Raw genomic sequence first — 18,851 nt, 5'->3', positions numbered from 1 at the left:
AATTTTGCATTTTAAGGATAATATGAGAAGAAAAGGAATTCCTCCATACTCTGATATCACTATACAATAATTTACTTTGAAGATAGGATCAATCAGACTATAGAATATTATTCATAATCATCAGCTGACAATTTTATTCATTGCATGCATTACACAGTTTTCTGGCCGTGTCTATTTATTATTCTATAAGGTAGAGTTCAATATTTTCTATGATGCGTGCCCATCAGTATCAATATTCTCACATAAAAAATTTATGTAAAACAAATTTAATAGGTGATTGAAAGTAAAATAAAAATTATTAAATGAACTTAGTAATGCAGAAGAAATTATAATATTCTTGATTGAAAAAAAAATAAATAGTTGAGAAATATTTTTATCAGATGGAAAGATTATTACGAAACTGGATAAATCATCATTTGGGATACAAATTCAAACGTGAACTGATAGTTTATCAACAATATTGGGGCACCGAGCTTCGCTCGTTATTTTTATTTATTGATAAACTGAACACAATTCTCTAAAATGATCGTGTTTATAATTCATAGCTGGCTATATCTCATCTTATGAATTTCGGGGATGCGATATTTTGGTTTTTCACATACTCACTCACTCACTCACTTTTTTACTATCCACAGCTGTTTCAGCCAAGGATGAATAATTATCCTTTCAATGTCGTTCAGCGAGTTTTCCCAAGGATGAGACCTAGTGCAAACGAATTTTTATATCATAAACCTCTATGTTCCAAATTTCGTGAAAATCGTTAGAGCCGTTTTCGAGATCCGTTGAACATAAATAACCAGATATAAAAATACAGGAATTGTTCGCTTAATATAATAGGATGAGTGAGTTTTTTATCTTGGAGAAAACAAATAACAGTTTTCAAGAGTAAATCATGATCCAACTGTGAATTGTGATTCAACTGAATCAACTAGAACAGGTGACATCAGATACTTGTGGATGAAAAAACTGCATGAGGTCTATTGTTCACAGAACTACTAGTTATACTCTGTGAACTATATAAATAGTGGGGTGAGTTTGCAGTCTGAACAGGCAAATAGCCTAATCCTTGTAGGAAGACGACGACGAAGAAGAACTATAGTGAGATTCTCGTTATGCGAATTAATATTTTGTAAGTTCATTGTATATTTTCATAGCATTCAAACGATTAGGCAATGGTGCGGACCTAGAAAAGAATGAAGTTATATGCTTGTCTAATGAGAGACAAGGATAGCAAACTAATGTTGATCAGGTGCTGACTTTATGACATGATTCTCACAGCTATAATAATTGAACGAGCGTAGAGACCCTAGCGAGTCCCTAGTTTAGTATTGAGTGTCGGCCGATGATCGGTATTAAGTGTGATAGAACGGCCAATATTGGTAATCCACTTATTGAATCGAATTTAAATATTTTAAATATTGTCTTGTAACGTTTGCAGGATGTAGCTTTTAATGTGTCAAAATACGTGCACAATCTGCCAAAGACCAACGGCCTGGTTCCTATTTACATCAACCCAAATACAGGCCAGTTTCACTACTCCGAAATCAAGCTAGGAGCCCGCGGTGACAGCTATTACGAATACCTGTTGAAACAGTGGATACAAACTGGCAAAACTATCGACTTGTAAGTAGTAATTTTTTTGTTGAAAAAAATTAATAAAAATTGGAATTCTGAACAAATCACGAAATAGTATATTTCGCACCTAGAGCAGAAAATGAGATTTTTCCAGCTCGAAATCGGTTTTCAAGTCTGAGGCCGTAGGCCGAGGACTAGAAAAGATTGAGAGCTGGAAAAACATTTTTGCCCATGGTGCGAACGATATTTTTTGCCATAGGTACTACAGGTATTGCTGACAAAATAAATAAAGAATACTCATTAAGCTATCGTACCTATCTTTTGATTTTAGTGGTAGAAGATTTGCAGTCAGGATTTCAGATTCTTTTAAAATTTCACTTGGATACCACAGTCATCTTCAAGCATTTTTGAAAATTCGGAATGCACTAATCAACAATAAATAATTGAATAAAACTGGTTGCGAAGCGAATTAGTTTGATTCAAAACTGGAACTGAAATCATGGCGACTTCAGCTGATGATGAAAGTGGACACTCGCCCGATCTAGCGGATGACTTATTAACTACTTCCATGAGCGGCTGGAAAGAGATTACTTTCTGGCCTAGACCAGAAAAGAAACCCTTTTCAGACGTCGTCTGCAAACAAGGTCTTTCAGATCTACGTAGGGACTGGAAAACAGCTGCTTTCTGTGGCGAAAAAGTTTCTTTTCTGTCTGTAGCTACTTACTCTTATTATTATTTCAATATTATCAGTAAATCTTATCCAACCAGGTCACTCAATATTATTCAATCAATCAATAATTTTCCGTCTATCTTCCTGAACTTTTTGTTAACAGTCTTTGAAATTTAAAATAAACAGTGTTGTATTTAGGCTAAATAATAATCAGTTTTTGGATTGAAGACTTTGAAGAAATTAAATATGTTACTCAGCTTGGCCTATTTGTTGAAGTTAAAAAGATAATAATTAAATAAAAATAGGTGGTTTTTGACAATTTCTTAGTCTTTCTATTCAATATGAATAATTACCACAATATCAGGTACACAAAAAAGAAGAAGATAATTCTTTGTCTGTTCCTCATTTATAGTTCACACTGATTGGTTTGATATAAGTGTATGTATATTAATTTTTCAATTGCATATTTGTGTTCTCAGTTTGAAAGATGATTATTTGGAAGCGGTTGAAGGAATCAAAAAGTGGCTGGTGAGACGGACGCTCAAGAGCGATCTTTTATTCATTGGTGAACTGAGAGGCAGACATTACGAGTTTGTTCCAGAAATGGTAATTTTGCTTTTATATGTAGTCATTTTCAGGTAGTATCAGTTTTTTTTAGTTAATAATCTACTATCTTGCAAAAATATAGGTATACAGTGGATAATTATTTTTCCTCCACCTCCTGTCTAAAGTGCTTACTTTACTCCCTGGAACATAATACTGAAGTGTCACTTTCTCGCTCTCGGGAGGAAAACTCCCTAGAGCGTAAAAGTAACTCCATTTAAATAACATGGGAAGCATCTCTATTTTAAAAACGTACATTTGAAATAGGTTAGAAGGTCCAAGCTCGGATGAGGAAGCATATAGAGAGTCATCAAACCAACTAAATTCAATACCTCAACCAGACATTTGATCAATATATGAAATTTAAGTTTGTATGCTAAAATTATTACAAACTTCATGTCACTATACTAGAAAAATGTATAATTTTCTTATTCCGTGTTATTCAAAATACCAGCCAACGAATATTCCTCATTAACAGCTAATAATCAAATTCGAAACGGGAACTTCATCATAGCTGTAGGCCTAGTTGTGGCGGCCATTGTTGTTACAACTTTTGCCGACAGATAGCGTGATTACAAGCCAGCTGTTTCTGTTTAATTTTTAGATTATGTTGTAACACATTGTTTGGTCAAGTACGTTTTTGAAAATTATTTTATTTGCAGTTTTTTTAAATGTAGGTGGAGGAAAAATGTTGTGTATATCTAGAGTGGAAAGTACTGTTTTTTCTCCCTCAGGAAAATTGTAGCCCTCGGCTTCAAACTTTTCCCTCAGGGAGAAAAACAGCACTTTTCATTCTAGATATACAAATAACTATTCATCAAGTGATAAATCTCAAATCTCCACACTGTATGTGTTCCAATTTCAATTAATCATTCTTGGCCCATTCAGTAACACTATCATTTAACACACATTTCAATTGGATTCTATGTTTTCAGGACCATCTGGTTTGCTACCTCCCCGGAACGCTGGCTCTAGGCTATCACAACGGTCTACCTGAAGATCACCTGAAGTTGGCGCTTGACCTGATGGAGACCTGTTACCAGACCTATGCTCAGAGACCTACTTTCCTCGCTCCTGAAAGATCATCTTTCAGCATTCAGGTTTGTATTTCTACTAAAAATTTTGTACTCATTTCATTGTTTCAACAGTATCTTGGGGTAGATTAAACTTTGAGTGAACCAGTGATCACTCATTCAGACACTGTAGTGAGGTCCACGTTATAATGGCAGTATTTGATTAACATTAGTATTGATATCATTTGAGTGAATTAACCAGTGATCACTTATTTCGATACAATATTATCGATTTGATTTAGTTACCAGTATATATTAGTTAAAACGTTTAGCCCTGTCAATGTAGATGGTAGATAAAGTGTTAAATATATCTACATATATATTGTAATTATGTAAAATATTGATGAAAAATTTGAAATGGTTTGTGTTTTTCACAGACTTTGAATAAACTTTTTTGTTCTATCAATTAACCAACTCAGTGACGAAACTTGCTGACTAACTGTAAGAAATAGAATAGCTTTAAGAAAATTTTTCAGATTAGCTAAGCTGATTTGGTAAAGTATTGCAGAAGTTATGGCTAAACATTGGATAATAGTTCGGTATATAACATGTTTTAAAGCTTGGGAGACGAACAGCTTGAGTCAAGATTGTTACCTTTCTCCCAATCTGTAATTTGTATGCTATTTATTAGATGAAATATATTAATAATTTCTTGAAATTCTGCAGCAAAAAAAAATTATGTACTCAACCTTAACTTGAATAAATTCACGAGTTACATTCTCATTGATTTGTTAAGTGTTTCTCACTTTGTGTGATTTTTAGCTTTATTGAATTTTTACCGTGTGTCATAACTAGAAAGTTTATATTACATTCTCATGATAGGGAGAGCTGTGATAAGTGAGCAGTATTAATATCTGCTGAAAACATCATTCCTTTTAATTTTGATTTGTTCTCCTTTTCATTGAAAAATTGCTACTATAGGCTATTTACCTTATAAAAATATATTTACCCAAGGCTTTTCTTGAAACTCACCCCCAATAACTATTTTTCTCCTGTAGATTTCTGTTACTTGATTTTAATTTATTTAAATCAATAAATTATTATTGAATTAGCTCAGAATAATTCCTAGGTGTGCCAGTTTTCTTTCATTCCTTGCTACAAAGCGGCGGTAAAATGTTATATTATTCAATTTCAAGCATACTTATGTCGGATAGTTCTAGGAAAAATAGAAATCAATGTTCTAATTTGTGTAATAATCACATAGTTATATAGTGTTAGAGTTCATTAAGAGTGAAATAATTGTTGCTTAGAGTTGGAGGTTTTTATTTGTATTTATGTATTGTTTAAAAGGCTCAAGTTGTGCTGTAAGGAATATGTTTTGTACATTCAAATAAATTGTATATTACTGTAGGCCTATTTTGAAAAATCTAATCGACTTACAGGGTTTACTTAGATTCTGTATTATTTTTTAATACTCAATAATGTCATTTTGTGGTACAGTTATTGCTGTAAAACTTAATTGACCGAGCGAAGTGAGGTCTGAGATTCAAAAGTCAACGGTTTGGCATTTCTCTTAATGTTTAAATGTTTGAATGTTTAAATGTTTATATGTTTATAAGTTTATATGTTGCGCATTTACGGCGAAACGCGGTAATAGATTTTCATGAAATTTGACAGGTATGTTCCTTTTTTAATTGCGCGTCGACGTATATACAAGGTTTTTGGAAATTTTGCATTTCAAGGATAATATAAAAGGATAAAGGATCCTCCTTCATACGCCAATATTAGAGTAAAAATCAGACTATAGAATTATTCATCATGAATCAGCTAACTATTAGTTTAGGTCTAATAGGTCTATTAGTTTCAATCAGGTACTTGCGGATGAGAATACTGCGTGAGGTCTACTGTTCACAGAACTACTAGTACTCATTTCAGTATTTATCATTGTTCCAACAGTATCTTGGGGTAGACTAAACTTTGAGTGAACCAGTGATCACTCATTCAGACACTGTAGTGTGGTCCACGTTATAATGGCAGTATTTGATTCACATTAGTGTTGCTATCCTTTGAGTGAATTAATCAGTGATTACTTATCTCGATACAATATTATCGATTTGATTTAGTTAGATAGTTACCAGTATACATTAGTTAAAACAAAACGTTTAGCCCTGTCAATGTAGTTGGTAGTGTGACGTATCGGATATTAAGCTTTTACTTTTTCATTACGTTAAAAGAAAACAATTAATTAATGTGTATCACCATTTGTAACCAATGTTATAATGTTTTTATGAATATTGGGGGCTCTATCACTTCCCAGATGGGAAGAAGAGTTATAAAGGAGATACATAGCTGAAGATGGTAGAGCAGATATTTCAAAGAAATAAGAAATCATTCTAAGAAATACAAAATTTATTGGTTTACAATATTTAAAAAGGAAATAAATTTGAAATTTATAAGTTAGAAAGTATATAATTTAGGCTATGAAGAAAAGGAAAACAGGTTATTATCGAACAAGTCTTAATTATCTTTTATAAAAAGGAGTTTCTATTTATTTCAATTTGATTATTTTTTTTTAAACTATTCAGGTATTTAATATTTTGAGGATTTTCCTCTTGATTAGAATTCTCTAAATTTTATTTATTATTTTTACATTCCTATAAAAAAGAAAAAAAAAACATGACATTATAATTTTATAACTACTAAAATGATGAATAATTAATTGAGTACGATACCAATCCCCTTTATGATGAGCATCTCGTCAGCTTTGGTTGGAAGGTAAGGTCTAGAGGAAGGTCCAGGTCCTGGCCAGTCAGAGTCTTTGGATGTTCGCGAGGACCGGCACAAAAAGAGACTGACTCGAAAAAGTGGAAAAATCTAATATGAAAATGCCGGCTGGTTGAGAGACTGGAAAGTTCCACCACTCTGAAGCTCTGCGATTTTTCATTCAGTCAGCGCATTTTGTTTTTTAGTGATCCTGATTTTATTATTGAAAATTAAAAATGAAAATAAATTTAAATTTTGATGTGCTTGAGGAGCTGTCAAAACCCATGATTTATGACAGTAGATAATTATGGCTCATAGTTATTATAGTGTTAAAGAGTTCTTTAAGAGTGAAATAATTGTTGCTTAGAGTTAAGAGGTTTCTATTTGTATTTATGTATTGTTCAAAAGGCTTAAGTTGTGCTGTAAGGAATATGTTTTGTACATTCAAATAAATTGTATATTACTGTAGGCCTATTTTGAAAAATCTAATCGACTTACAGAGTTTACTTAGGTTCTGTATTATTTTTTAATACTCAATAATGTCATTTTGTGGCACAGTTGCTGTGAAACTTAATTTTATCTTTTGTTGTAGGTCGACTGTATTCAATATCTGACTTTGCCTTATGTTGTAAGAATTTTACGGCAATAAAATCTTATATATTTGTTTATAGCACAGATGCATATAAGCGATTCTCCTTTCTTTTATATATGTGGGAAAGACATGAGTTGACAAGAAATTGTCAAAATTATAATATACTGTATTCTCAAAGAACAATCCATTTTAATAGTAAATTTTGTACAATTTTCACCTAAAATTATGTCTTATTAGTTCCATTTTAATCCACTTCACCATAAATTGTATTTGAGGAGAGACTAACATTTTTCGTGTGTTTTACAGAGTAGAAGAATCGTAATAGACTTGGACGATATTTATGTGAATAGTAAAGATGCTCACAATTTGCTCAGACCAGAATTTATTGAAAGTCTTTGGTATTTGTATCAGATAACTGGCAACACTACATATCAAGACTGGGGATGGAATATTTTCAAGGTTCGTATCTCACAAGTGTATTCCTGTCAATTCATTCAAACTTTTTAACATAGAAAATCATGCATTTGATTTGTGTATCTTGCAATGTATAAAAATAGATAAATTAATAGTTCAAACAAGGGTAAGTAGTGTTGAGAAGACTCTTCAAGTTTCAACTTTACCTCATGAAGAGTATTTTCATTTTAAAACAATACCGTATTTGTATATGACTATATATTCAAATTCAAATTCTTTATTAGCAATTTTATTCTTTATATCACATTTACAGTATGTAGAGAATTTATGCTTTGTCAATATTGCCGTGCTACCAATTTCTCCTTAAACGGTTGGAATAGCATATAACACCTATCACACTAAGGAAAGTTGTCGGCTCCAATAAAATAGATACTTGATAAACTGTGAATGGATCTATTGCCTATGAATGAGAAATCCAGTTTTCAGAGCAAATTAACTTATAATCTTCAGATGAAAATTTTGGCAAAAACACAGAAATATAAAACGAACAATAACTTACAAGCCTAATGATTTCAGAGTTATTACGAACTAAAAATACTTATCTAGTTTACAGTTGAAACACAGTGGCTATTGGCTTTACTACACTAATAGCGAATTTTGCACAAAAATTTATATAAACTTCAATCTAAAACATTAATAAATTCATTTAAACAGACAATAACTCAGAGCACAAAATTATACAAGCAACAGCCAGCCATGTTTTTCAGAAGAAGGTCCAACAGGAAAAAAAAACACAAGTTGCCAGTCACGAAAGACAACGCCCTGTTCAATATCGATCTTTACAGACACGTCAACACAAAATTATAACTTATAAGTTTAGAATTCACATTCTACATCTGTTCTCAATAAAACTTTATTTTGAAAATGTTATTTTAAATTTTTATACATATATTCTATTTAAATAAACGATTTATCCAGTAATTTGTTAACCCTGCCTCGGTGACATTATGGAACAATGCAACAAACATTTATGATAATAAATTCTCCGTCAAAAAGTTTATCCGTCTATTGATAACTCTGACATTTACTATAAAGTTCCATAGATCTCGAATTGAAGATTCGATTTAAATGTGAGAAGAAAAATGTAATATTACAAATACCCCCCTCTTGACATAAAAAAATTTTACTGTTTGAAAATTTAAAGAAAAAATTTACTTTGACCCTAATGAAAATTGTTGAAATTTAAATTCGAGAACAGTAACAATTTTTTCTAGAAAAACATTACATGTCATCCAAAAATATTGAAAATTATTATAAAAATTCATCAATAGCGTTTGTTATATGTTTCCAAACAATATCTCAAAATATAGAATATCAATATTACTTTTGATTTAGCTTTATAATTTAAAGAAAAATATCTCAACAGAAAGTTTAATATGTAAAGAATAGTTTTTTGAAATTGCACACAAATTTAATAGATAGAAAAATTTAATTTTTATTGCATAAAAAAAATTTTAGTATGTTGAATAAAAAATTTATTATTATTATTATTATTTTTTTTTTTTTTTTTTTTTAAATGAATTGATGAATTGTTACATTTAATTTTCACATAAAATTTCAATAAATCAAAAAATGTTCGTTTCTTTCACTATTGACGCGGTTGATTTTATTGATGCACATTTTGGAAAACAGTCCGTTAAGGCACTCAGTATGATTTTCAGTTAAGTGTGACTCCAGTGTGATGACGTTAGTGTTGGCCTGATCTGGATGCACGTAGTGTTGGGCTGATACTTGTAGTCGACTGATGCATATCAAACTCGATACAGGTGACATCTCAGTTAGCATTGCTTCATGTTTGTAGTAGACGGCTGCATTCCAAATTTAATACAGAGTCACATAACTTTTGTATCATATTTGTAATTATACAATGTACATTTCAGGCTTGAAATGACAATGTAATTCATTTTTTTTTTTTTTGGAAAAGAGATAGACGCTGCATACAGGATTAATTTAGGTGAGGATTAATTTAGGTAAGGTTTGGTTTTTTTTTATATTTTCAGCTTTCAAGGTTTAGAGTTCTGCATACAGGAATAATTTAGGAGAGGATTTTTTGAATCAATTCTTTCATGATACTGTGACTGTTCTTCTGAATTCAAAGTTGTGAATGTGAACATGGATGGCAATTACCTCCAGGTAATGCAGTAGTGTTGAAGTTTGAGATACAGAGTCAGCAATAAGCATTGGCATTGCTATTTGCGTATGCTTTGGTGTCGGCTTTGGCATCGGCGTTGATATTGGCATTGGCGCAGGCATTGGCATTGGCGCAGGCATTGGCATTGGCACAGGCATTGGCATTGGCGTAGCTATTGGCATTGGCGTAGCTATTGACATCAGCACAGGCATCGGCGTTGATTTTGGTGTTGGCATCAGCATTGGCGCAGGCATTGGTGTAGCTATTGGCATTGATTTTTGTTGTTGGCATTGGCATTGGCGTAGCTATTGGCATTGATTTTTGTTGTTGGCATTGGCATTGGCGCAGGCATTGGCATTGGCGCAGATTTTTGGCATTGGCGTAGCTATTGGCATTTGCGCAGGCATCGGCATTGATTTTTGTTGTTGGCATCAGCATTGGCGCAGATTTTTGGCATAGCTATTGGCATTGATTTTTGTTGTTGGCATTGGCGCAGATTTTGGCATTGGCGTAGCTATTGGCATTGGCGCAGGCATCGGCATTGATTTTTGTTGTTGGCATCAGCATTGGCGCAGATTTTGGCATCAGCATTGGCGCAGATTTTGGCATCAGCATTGGCGCAGATATTGGCTTCGGCGCAGGCATCGGCGTAGATATTGGCGTTGGCATCAGCACAGGCATCGGCGTAGATTTTGGCGTAGTTATTGGTGTAGGCCGCAGCGTTGATTTTGGCGTAGATATGTCACACTAGTTCGAAAATCACCCAAATGTTCTTAACACTCTTCATGGCGTTCACTTGTTACTGATTTCGAGATTCACATGATAACTATTTCAATGTTAATGTCTGTGCTGTACCTGTTATCTTAAAATGCTTATAAACTAAGAAGAAAAACTTGATTAGGCTATCCATACAATCTAATACACATAAAAATTATTTTAAGTATCTATGAAATTGAAATTTGTTAACATCTTATTATACAGTCAGCAATACATAAATTGTGAAATATGGACATATCAATGATAAATTTAAAAAAAAAAATCATTCATTTTCATCTATTCACTGTTCAAATATCAACATTTTAATCCATTCTTCAAAATAGAAATATAATTTCATAACACCCTGTATCATTATCAAAATTGTAAAAAACAAACATCATAACAACACAACAAAAATTTAATTTCAATACATATTTCAATAATTTCAGACATTTGGTTTTCTATTCAATCATTTCATAATATATTTGCATTTCATTATTATTTAATATAACATTTCATTTATAGCAAGTTCATTTCACATTTATGATTTATCATTCAGGGTTTCGAAATTATTTAGTTTTAATTTTGTTTAAAAATTGTATAAAAAGCAAATTATTTAATATTATTAATCATCGTTTGTTGGATACTATAGTTTATTTCGACTCTTCAATGTTCTAAACACAAACTACATTTCATGACAAAACTTTACTATCAAACATTAAACAAGAAACCATTCAAAACATCAATAATATTTTGCTTCAAAGGCAAACAATATTCATCAGTAATCATCATTTTGCATCTATGGCAATCAACATTATTAATCATTATTTTGCATCTATGGCAATCAACATAAGTAATCAACACAAAAAATATTATCTCATTACTGCCTCTCTAAGTCATAACCTCTGTTATTCCTTCTTTAGGCAATAATGGGTTTCCATCTCAAAAAACAATCACATACCAGCAAAATTCTAATCAACAAACCCCACTAAAAATTCTACATACACTCCAGCATCCATTTCAAACGATAATCAATCATATCAAAATTTATAGAACAAACAGTTTTAAAATTTGAAAAAAAATATCAATTACAAAACACTTTAGAAAAATTTTAGCCTTTAACTCATTTCAATTGATAATATAACACAACGTTTTAAATTAAACCAATTATTTTTTAAAATAATTTAAAATTTAAAGACTGTATAATAAGTATAAACATTTCAAGATTATGATACAAAGATGATCAAGATGAAATACTGGGTAAATAAGTTCCCTAAAAAATACAAAAAAGAGAAAAAGAAAACTGGGTAAATAAATTCCCTAAAACAACACACATTTCAAAATAAGTGATACATGATGAAAAAATATATCACAAGCAAACAAGTCTTTACACTACAATGGATAGATTTTAGAAAAGTTAAGTTTTATCAACAATTAAAGATTAGGAAAATAAGCTACTATTTCAACTTCTAATATTATTTCAGAAAAAATACAAATTTAAATGACTATGGACAAGATTGGTTAAGATATGCTTCATAGAAGAAATTTACTGAATATTACACAAAGACAGGAAAGAATCGAAAATTGAAAAGATTAAGGGCCAAGAAAATAGGCTACAGGAAAGAAAAAAGACACAATTATGGACTCTTACCATACACTGTGTAGCGATTATGCTATTCTGAATCCCGGCATAACACAGGATTCCTAATCATTGTGTGTTGGGGAATACCCTTTCATCATGTGATTCACTGTCATCATCTTGTAAGTAAGCAACTTGAAACAACCTTTGAATACTAACACATCAATGGAGACTTTGCGTTTTGTTTTCTTCAAGAGCATGATTTTATTCATGGGTTCATTTGTTTCAACAAAGCCGTTTTGCCTACAAAAGTTAGTCATGTTCACTTGAGAATGCATTGCATACACCTTTTCAATTCTCAGTTGAAAGTTGAACTCATCAACTTGACTCAAAGCAAGATTCATTTTGATTACATTTTTCCTAACCTCTACAGAAACCTGTCTCATGTAATCATTCATTTTGTTTACAATCTTCCTAACTTTTGATGTAGTAATCTGATCCATAGAAACATTTGATTTGTTTACTGTTTTCCTAACCTTCAATGTAGCAATAGTACTTTCTTGATAGTTGACTTTCAATGAAGACAACTCCCTACCTACTTCTTTACTCAATTCTACACTTTCACTATGGTTGACTTTTTCAACAACAGTAACTAGGCCTACATTTTCAGAAACTTGAATGAGTTGATCTTGTAACTTAACACTACTATCATCCTGCTTCAATTTGTTTTCATCTTCATCTTCATCTTTCAATGTTTCATGTGCACTTTTCAATAGAAGGTTTATACTAACCTGCTCTAGTCTTATATTAGTACATTCTTGCTTCATATCATCAAACCTAGCATTAAACTTAGCATTTTGCTCATCAAATCTAGCATTTTGTTCATCAAATCTAGCATTTTGCTCATCAAATCTAGCATTTTGCTCATCAAATCTAGCATTAAACTTAGCATTTTGCTCATCAAATCTAGCATCTAGCTTATCAAACCTTTGTGTTAAGAATGCTATAAGATTCAGATCATTTTTAATGTTTGCCATTTTGTAATATGCACTGATTCATTAAAACTTGATCTCTCTTGAACCGACTTCCCACTCAGCAACAAACCATTCATAACCTATCAAGATATCTATCTACTAATAATTTCTATAACCAGGGATTTCGTGGTGTACCATTTGGGACATATTTATTTTGTAATTCGGTCCCACCACAGGGGTAACATTTGGAACAAATGTGGTGATTCAGTCCCACACCAGGGCGTACCATTTGCCGTGCTACCAATTTCTCCTTAAACGGTTGGAATAGCATATAACACCTATCACACTAAGGAAAGTTGTCGGCTCCAATAAAATAGATACTTGATAAACTGTGAATGGATCTATTGCCTATGAATGAGAAATCCAGTTTTCAGAGCAAATTAACTTATAATCTTCAGATGAAAATTTTGGCAAAAACACAGAAATATAAAACGAACAATAACTTACAAGCCTAATGATTTCAGAGTTATTACGAACTAAAAAATACTTATCTAGTTTACAGTTGAAACACAGTGGCTATTGGCTTTACTACACTAATAGCGAATTTTGCACAAAAATTTATATAAACTTCAATCTAAAACATTAATAAATTCATTTAAACAGACAATAACTCAGAGCACAAAATTATACAAGCAACAGCCAGCCATGTTTTTCAGAAGAAGGTCCAACAGGAAAAAAAAAACACAAGTTGCCAGTCACGAAAGACAACGCCCTGTTCAATATCGATCTTTACAGACACGTCAACACAAAATTATAACTTATAAGTTTAGAATTCACATTCTACATCTGTTCTCAATAAAACTTTATTTTGAAAATGTTATTTTAAATTTTTTATACATATATTCTATTTAAATAAACGATTTATTTAGTAATTTGTTAACCCTGCCTCGGTGACATTATGGAACAATGCAACAAACATTTATGATAATAAATTCTCCGTCAAAAAGTTTATCCGTCTATTGATAACTCTGACATTTACTATAAAGTTCCATAGATCTCGAATTGAAGATTCGATTTAAATGTGAGAAGAAAAATGTAATATTACAATATACATATTATAATCAACATAATCAATTACAGTCAATAAATAAATTAATCACAAATAAAAGAAAAACTCTAGAACTAGAACTAAAACACACACTGGAGGCCATGAATAAGTTAATTAACAACTTAGATAGGGCTACTTGTTGAATCCAACTAACATTGATTCAACTACCTTGTGTGGGTTGGATCTCAGGAGGAGAAGCTGTCAATGGTCATCTAAAAACTCTCGGACTGAATAAAATGCTTTATGTATCAAATAGGTCAAAACTTTTTCCTTGAATGTAGATTTTGAATTTATGATTCTGGTTTCGTTTGGGAGATGGTTGAAGAACTTAATTGCTCTGTATAGTGCTCCCTTTTCAAATTTAGATGTTCTGTGCATTGGGTAAAATAATAAATTTTGCGTTATAGTTTCTCTTACAGTTCCATTCCTTTTGTGCAAGCTATTGAGGTTTTTGAAAGCCAACATGAGAGTCGCATAAATATAAATTGTAATTATATAGCCTATATTAGATCGAGATATTTGATCAATAAAAACATGTAGATTCATATCATCTTTGTATACGGTATATATTATGAAGTTATAATTTATGTGAAGACGAGTGGTGTGGATCAAAATTCAAATATACTTGAGTACAATACAGAGCTGATTATCATATAATGACTCACAATGGTAGATTATTTGAACAAAAACCAGATTATATTGGAAGGAATTTTATAACAGGTTACCACAACTGCTTAAAAGTAATGATGATTTGAAGATCTTCTAAAAACATTTGGAAAAATATTAGTTGATAGAATATTATTACAGTGTACAAGAGTTCCTTTAAAACCAAGACTAGGTTTAATTTACTTAGTGTTGAATTATTTGAACTTATTGACCTGACTTATCCTATACTCCATACTGGAGTCCTTAGTAGAAAGTAATCTTTTAAAAAAAGTTCATCCTTCTCATTATTGAAAAAATATTTTTTCAATATTTACAAGTTTTTTCAAATATTTACAAGTAACACAGTGTCTTAACCACAACAAAGTTATTAGTTTCGTCATGGAAAGCAACATCAATGAAAAAATCTTTTGCTGTTTCACAAACATTAATTGAAGAAAACTCCAAATAAATTCTATAAAATACGTTACCGTACCTACTATAAAGTCTTCTCCACAAATAAATATTGAAATGAAATAAATCTTTATTAGGCGGAGTTAGATATATTGGTGAATATTTATATTTTATAGGTAAATAAACAGAGCAAATAGCTGCAGAATTATTGGAGTAGATTGAAATTAAAAGTGAATAGCACCTTTTTCATCCTATATTTTAAATGTTATTTTAAGTTTATATTGGTAAATATTTATATTTTATTGATAAATAGATAAATAAACAGAGCAAATAGCTGAAGAATTTTTGGAGTAGATTGAAATTGAAATAACACCTTTTTCATCCTATTTTTAAATGTTATTTTAAAACTTTCTTGTGTTAAACTTTTTTTTTAGGCGTTCGAGAAGTACTCGAAAGTTGCGCATGGTTTCACTTCAATTGGTAACGTGAACAATGTTACAGACACTAAACCCAGAGACATAATGGAGACATTCTTCCTCAGTGAGACCATCAAATATCTTTACTTGCTTTTCAGTAATGACAGAAAGTTGCTAGATATTGATAGATACGTGATAAATTCTGAAGGGCATCCATTGCCTATACGCGAGTCATGACCGCCGCCGGTATGAATTAATTTCAATTGTAGGTCTAATTTCAGTGTCATAGTATGTAGGCTACATTATGTTACAGAATCTGCAGCCATCTTATGTAATTATTGCAAGTTCATCTAATTTGATTCAAATTCATGTGATTTATTTTATGTTCATGTATTTTCTGAATTTTCAAAAATGTTCTAGAATTTTAAAAATCATTGTTAATAAGTTGATTTCATCTGTAGATGTGTCGAAAGTGGTTCCAATTTTTCAAAGTAAATAAAGGTTTATTTATTCACACACAAAATAGTGTGTGAATTCAGTTATCATTTACATAGCCTCTAGACTGTGTATTCCAAATTAAGTGTTATCAATACTTAATAATATAAGTACGGTATAAGTGAATGTTGTCTTATTAGGAGATTCGTATCGTGTCAATTCAAGATGAAGTTCCAAAACTATAATATTTTTCCATATGTCACTGTGTATTCCAAATTAAGGTTTGAAGCAGTTTTGGGCGAATGCCTGTTGTTTTTACCTGCATTGTAGGCCTATCTATTGTCTATGAATAAATGAAATTTAGAGTGAATTTTGTGAAATGTTTGTTGGTCATATTATCAATAGTGACCAACAAACATTTCACAAAATTCACTCTAAATTTCATTTATTCATAGACAATAGATACAATGCAGGTAAAAACAACAGGTATTAGCCCAAAACTGCTTTAAACCTTAATTTGGAATACACAGTGACATATGGAAAAATATTATAGCTTTGGAACTTCATCTTGAATTGGCACGATACGAGTCTCCTAATAAGATAACATTCACTCTCCCAAGTTCACAGTAAATAATTTTTGCAATTACCTATATTTTACAATGATTTTTAAAATTCACAAATCACAACTTTATGGCATGTAACTACTTATTCAGAACATTGATTGTCAGTTTTTAATTACCTATTGATTTTTTAATTGCAGTTGAAATAGACAGCAGAGATCACAGTTTAATATTTCTATATCTAGTACATTTGAGGTGTGTAAATGTTTATAGTTGAGTTTTTCACATTTTAATTGCTAACTTTGTCACCTATAAATTTGGAAGAAAAATAGCACAAGGACTACCTTTCTATTTCATCTACCAATTTTATTACGCTACATTAGTGTAATTTGCATTTTAAATAAATACATAAAATAAGTACTGAATGTTTGGAGTTTTTGGAGTGCTATTTGATTCTTATGAGTTGCGTTAAATGCAGTACATTGTGCTAGATTACAGTCACTATCAAATGATAGTCGCATTTGGATTAGCATACTATTTTAATTATTAGGCTATGTAACAATTAGCATATGAGTAAATAGATTATGGTGATATCCCATTTCTGCTAAACTGGCATCCTCGCCTTAAATTAATTGTTTGCAATTATTTGTAGTGTGTACCATCATCTGTTTGGTTTGTTGAATATGTAATATTATGTTAGTTGTGTCATAATTATTATTAAAATTTATGTTTAATTGTGATTTATTTGAGAAATTCCTGTTCCAATTACTGTAGTCAATACTTATTAAGTATTAACACTTTACGTGCAATTCGTAATGAGTCTAATGAGAAATATTTTTGATAAATGCTAGCCGCAAGTTTTATCTATGAACTGATGAAACTTATTCAGCATTTTGCCTCTTTTATAACTTGAAGCTGGTGGCCCCTCAGAGAGAATTAGTGTTGGTTGCACGATTGCCTGTTAAAATTTAATATGTTGTGATCCAATTCTAAGAGAACCAATCAAATATAAATAGTGGCCCCTCAAATGAATAAGTGTTGGTTGCACAATTGCCTGTTAAATTTTAATAAATTGTAATTAAATTCTAAGAGAACAACCAATCAGAGAAGGATTCTACTTGGAGAAGCCATCTCTTATTGGTCCACGTGGCATCTAATAATTATTAAAATCAGCTTTTGTGCAACCGGGCTTTATAGATGGAAAGCTAGTTCAAAAACTATTTCCATTTAATCTTTCTGACTGCATCTGTAACAGTTAGGGTACTGATTATCTATAAAAAAATTAATTCTCCCTTTCTATAGAAATTATTGGTAGGCCTACTTTGTTTTCGATAGGATACCAGACAACGCTGGAATTGAAGGGACCACCTCAGATTCATACATAAATATAGATAGCCCTACTATCTTCTTCTTCTTCTTTGGCTGTGCCTTATCCCATTTAATCTCATATCCCATTTATCTCTCCACAAAGCCCTATCCAATGCTTCCTCTCTCCTCCAACCACTCTCCCACAAGTCAGCCGCTATTCTATCTCCCCATCTCATCCTAGGTCTACCTTGTCCTCTCACATCATCCAAAACCAAATCCTGCACTCTTCGTCCAACATAATCCTCCTCCCATCGTTGCACATGCCCAAACCACCTCATCCTTATCTCCTGCATCTTCTTTCCCAGTGTTCCAACTTTTACAGTGCCTCTGATCAATTCATTTCTTATTTTATCTTTTCTTGTAACCCCTAACATCCATCTTAACATTCTCATCTCAGTCACTTCCATCTTTCGTTCCTGTTTCTTTTAAATGTGCCATGTTTCTGTTCCATACAGCATAGCTAGCCTTACAACTGATCTATACACATTTTTCTTCATTTGACAATTCACTCTCTTATCACAAAGAACACCACTCATTTTTCTCCAGTTCATCCATCCACAATTTATTCTATGCTGTATTTCTACATCAAATCCTCCATCTCTTTGACACTTGAACCCAGATACTTATAAAACTAGATAGCCCTACTATCGAATATCTATAAATAGTTTCTGGGTTCTGAAGCTACCATATTCTCTTCTGAATTTCTTGATACCCTTGAGCCATGAATGGAACCACGTGAAAGCGATTATTTATATTTATGATTGAATCGTCCTCATTT

At 31.6% G+C, this 18,851-nt stretch overlaps 1 protein-coding gene across 4 annotated transcripts in view; it reads left to right on the top strand.

Moving 5' to 3' along the window:
* LOC111052078 (endoplasmic reticulum mannosyl-oligosaccharide 1,2-alpha-mannosidase) overlaps positions 1-17,445 on the top strand; it is a 70,472-nt gene extending 53,027 nt beyond the window's left edge. For 3 of the 4 annotated variants that reach the window (XM_039431531.1, XM_039431532.1, XM_039431530.1), the window contains 5 exons: positions 1,439-1,623; positions 2,725-2,851; positions 3,784-3,948; positions 7,523-7,675; positions 15,729-17,445. In XM_039431531.1, coding sequence (XP_039287465.1) covers positions 1,439-1,623; positions 2,725-2,851; positions 3,784-3,948; positions 7,523-7,675; positions 15,729-15,947 — 849 coding nt within the window. In that variant the 3' untranslated portion in view covers positions 15,948-17,445. The remainder of the gene's footprint in view (positions 1-1,438; positions 1,624-2,724; positions 2,852-3,783; positions 3,949-7,522; positions 7,676-15,728) is intronic. The other variant, XM_039431527.1, reaches the window with a different exon arrangement.
* Positions 17,446-18,851: the final 1,406 nt, after the last annotated feature.

Source organism: Nilaparvata lugens, chromosome 6 (assembly GCF_014356525.2).
Source record: "Nilaparvata lugens isolate BPH chromosome 6, ASM1435652v1, whole genome shotgun sequence".
Taxonomy (NCBI): Eukaryota; Metazoa; Arthropoda; class Insecta; order Hemiptera; family Delphacidae; genus Nilaparvata; species Nilaparvata lugens.
The sequence above is the reverse complement of the archived record's forward strand: the minus strand, read 5'-3'. Positions and strand labels throughout refer to the sequence as shown.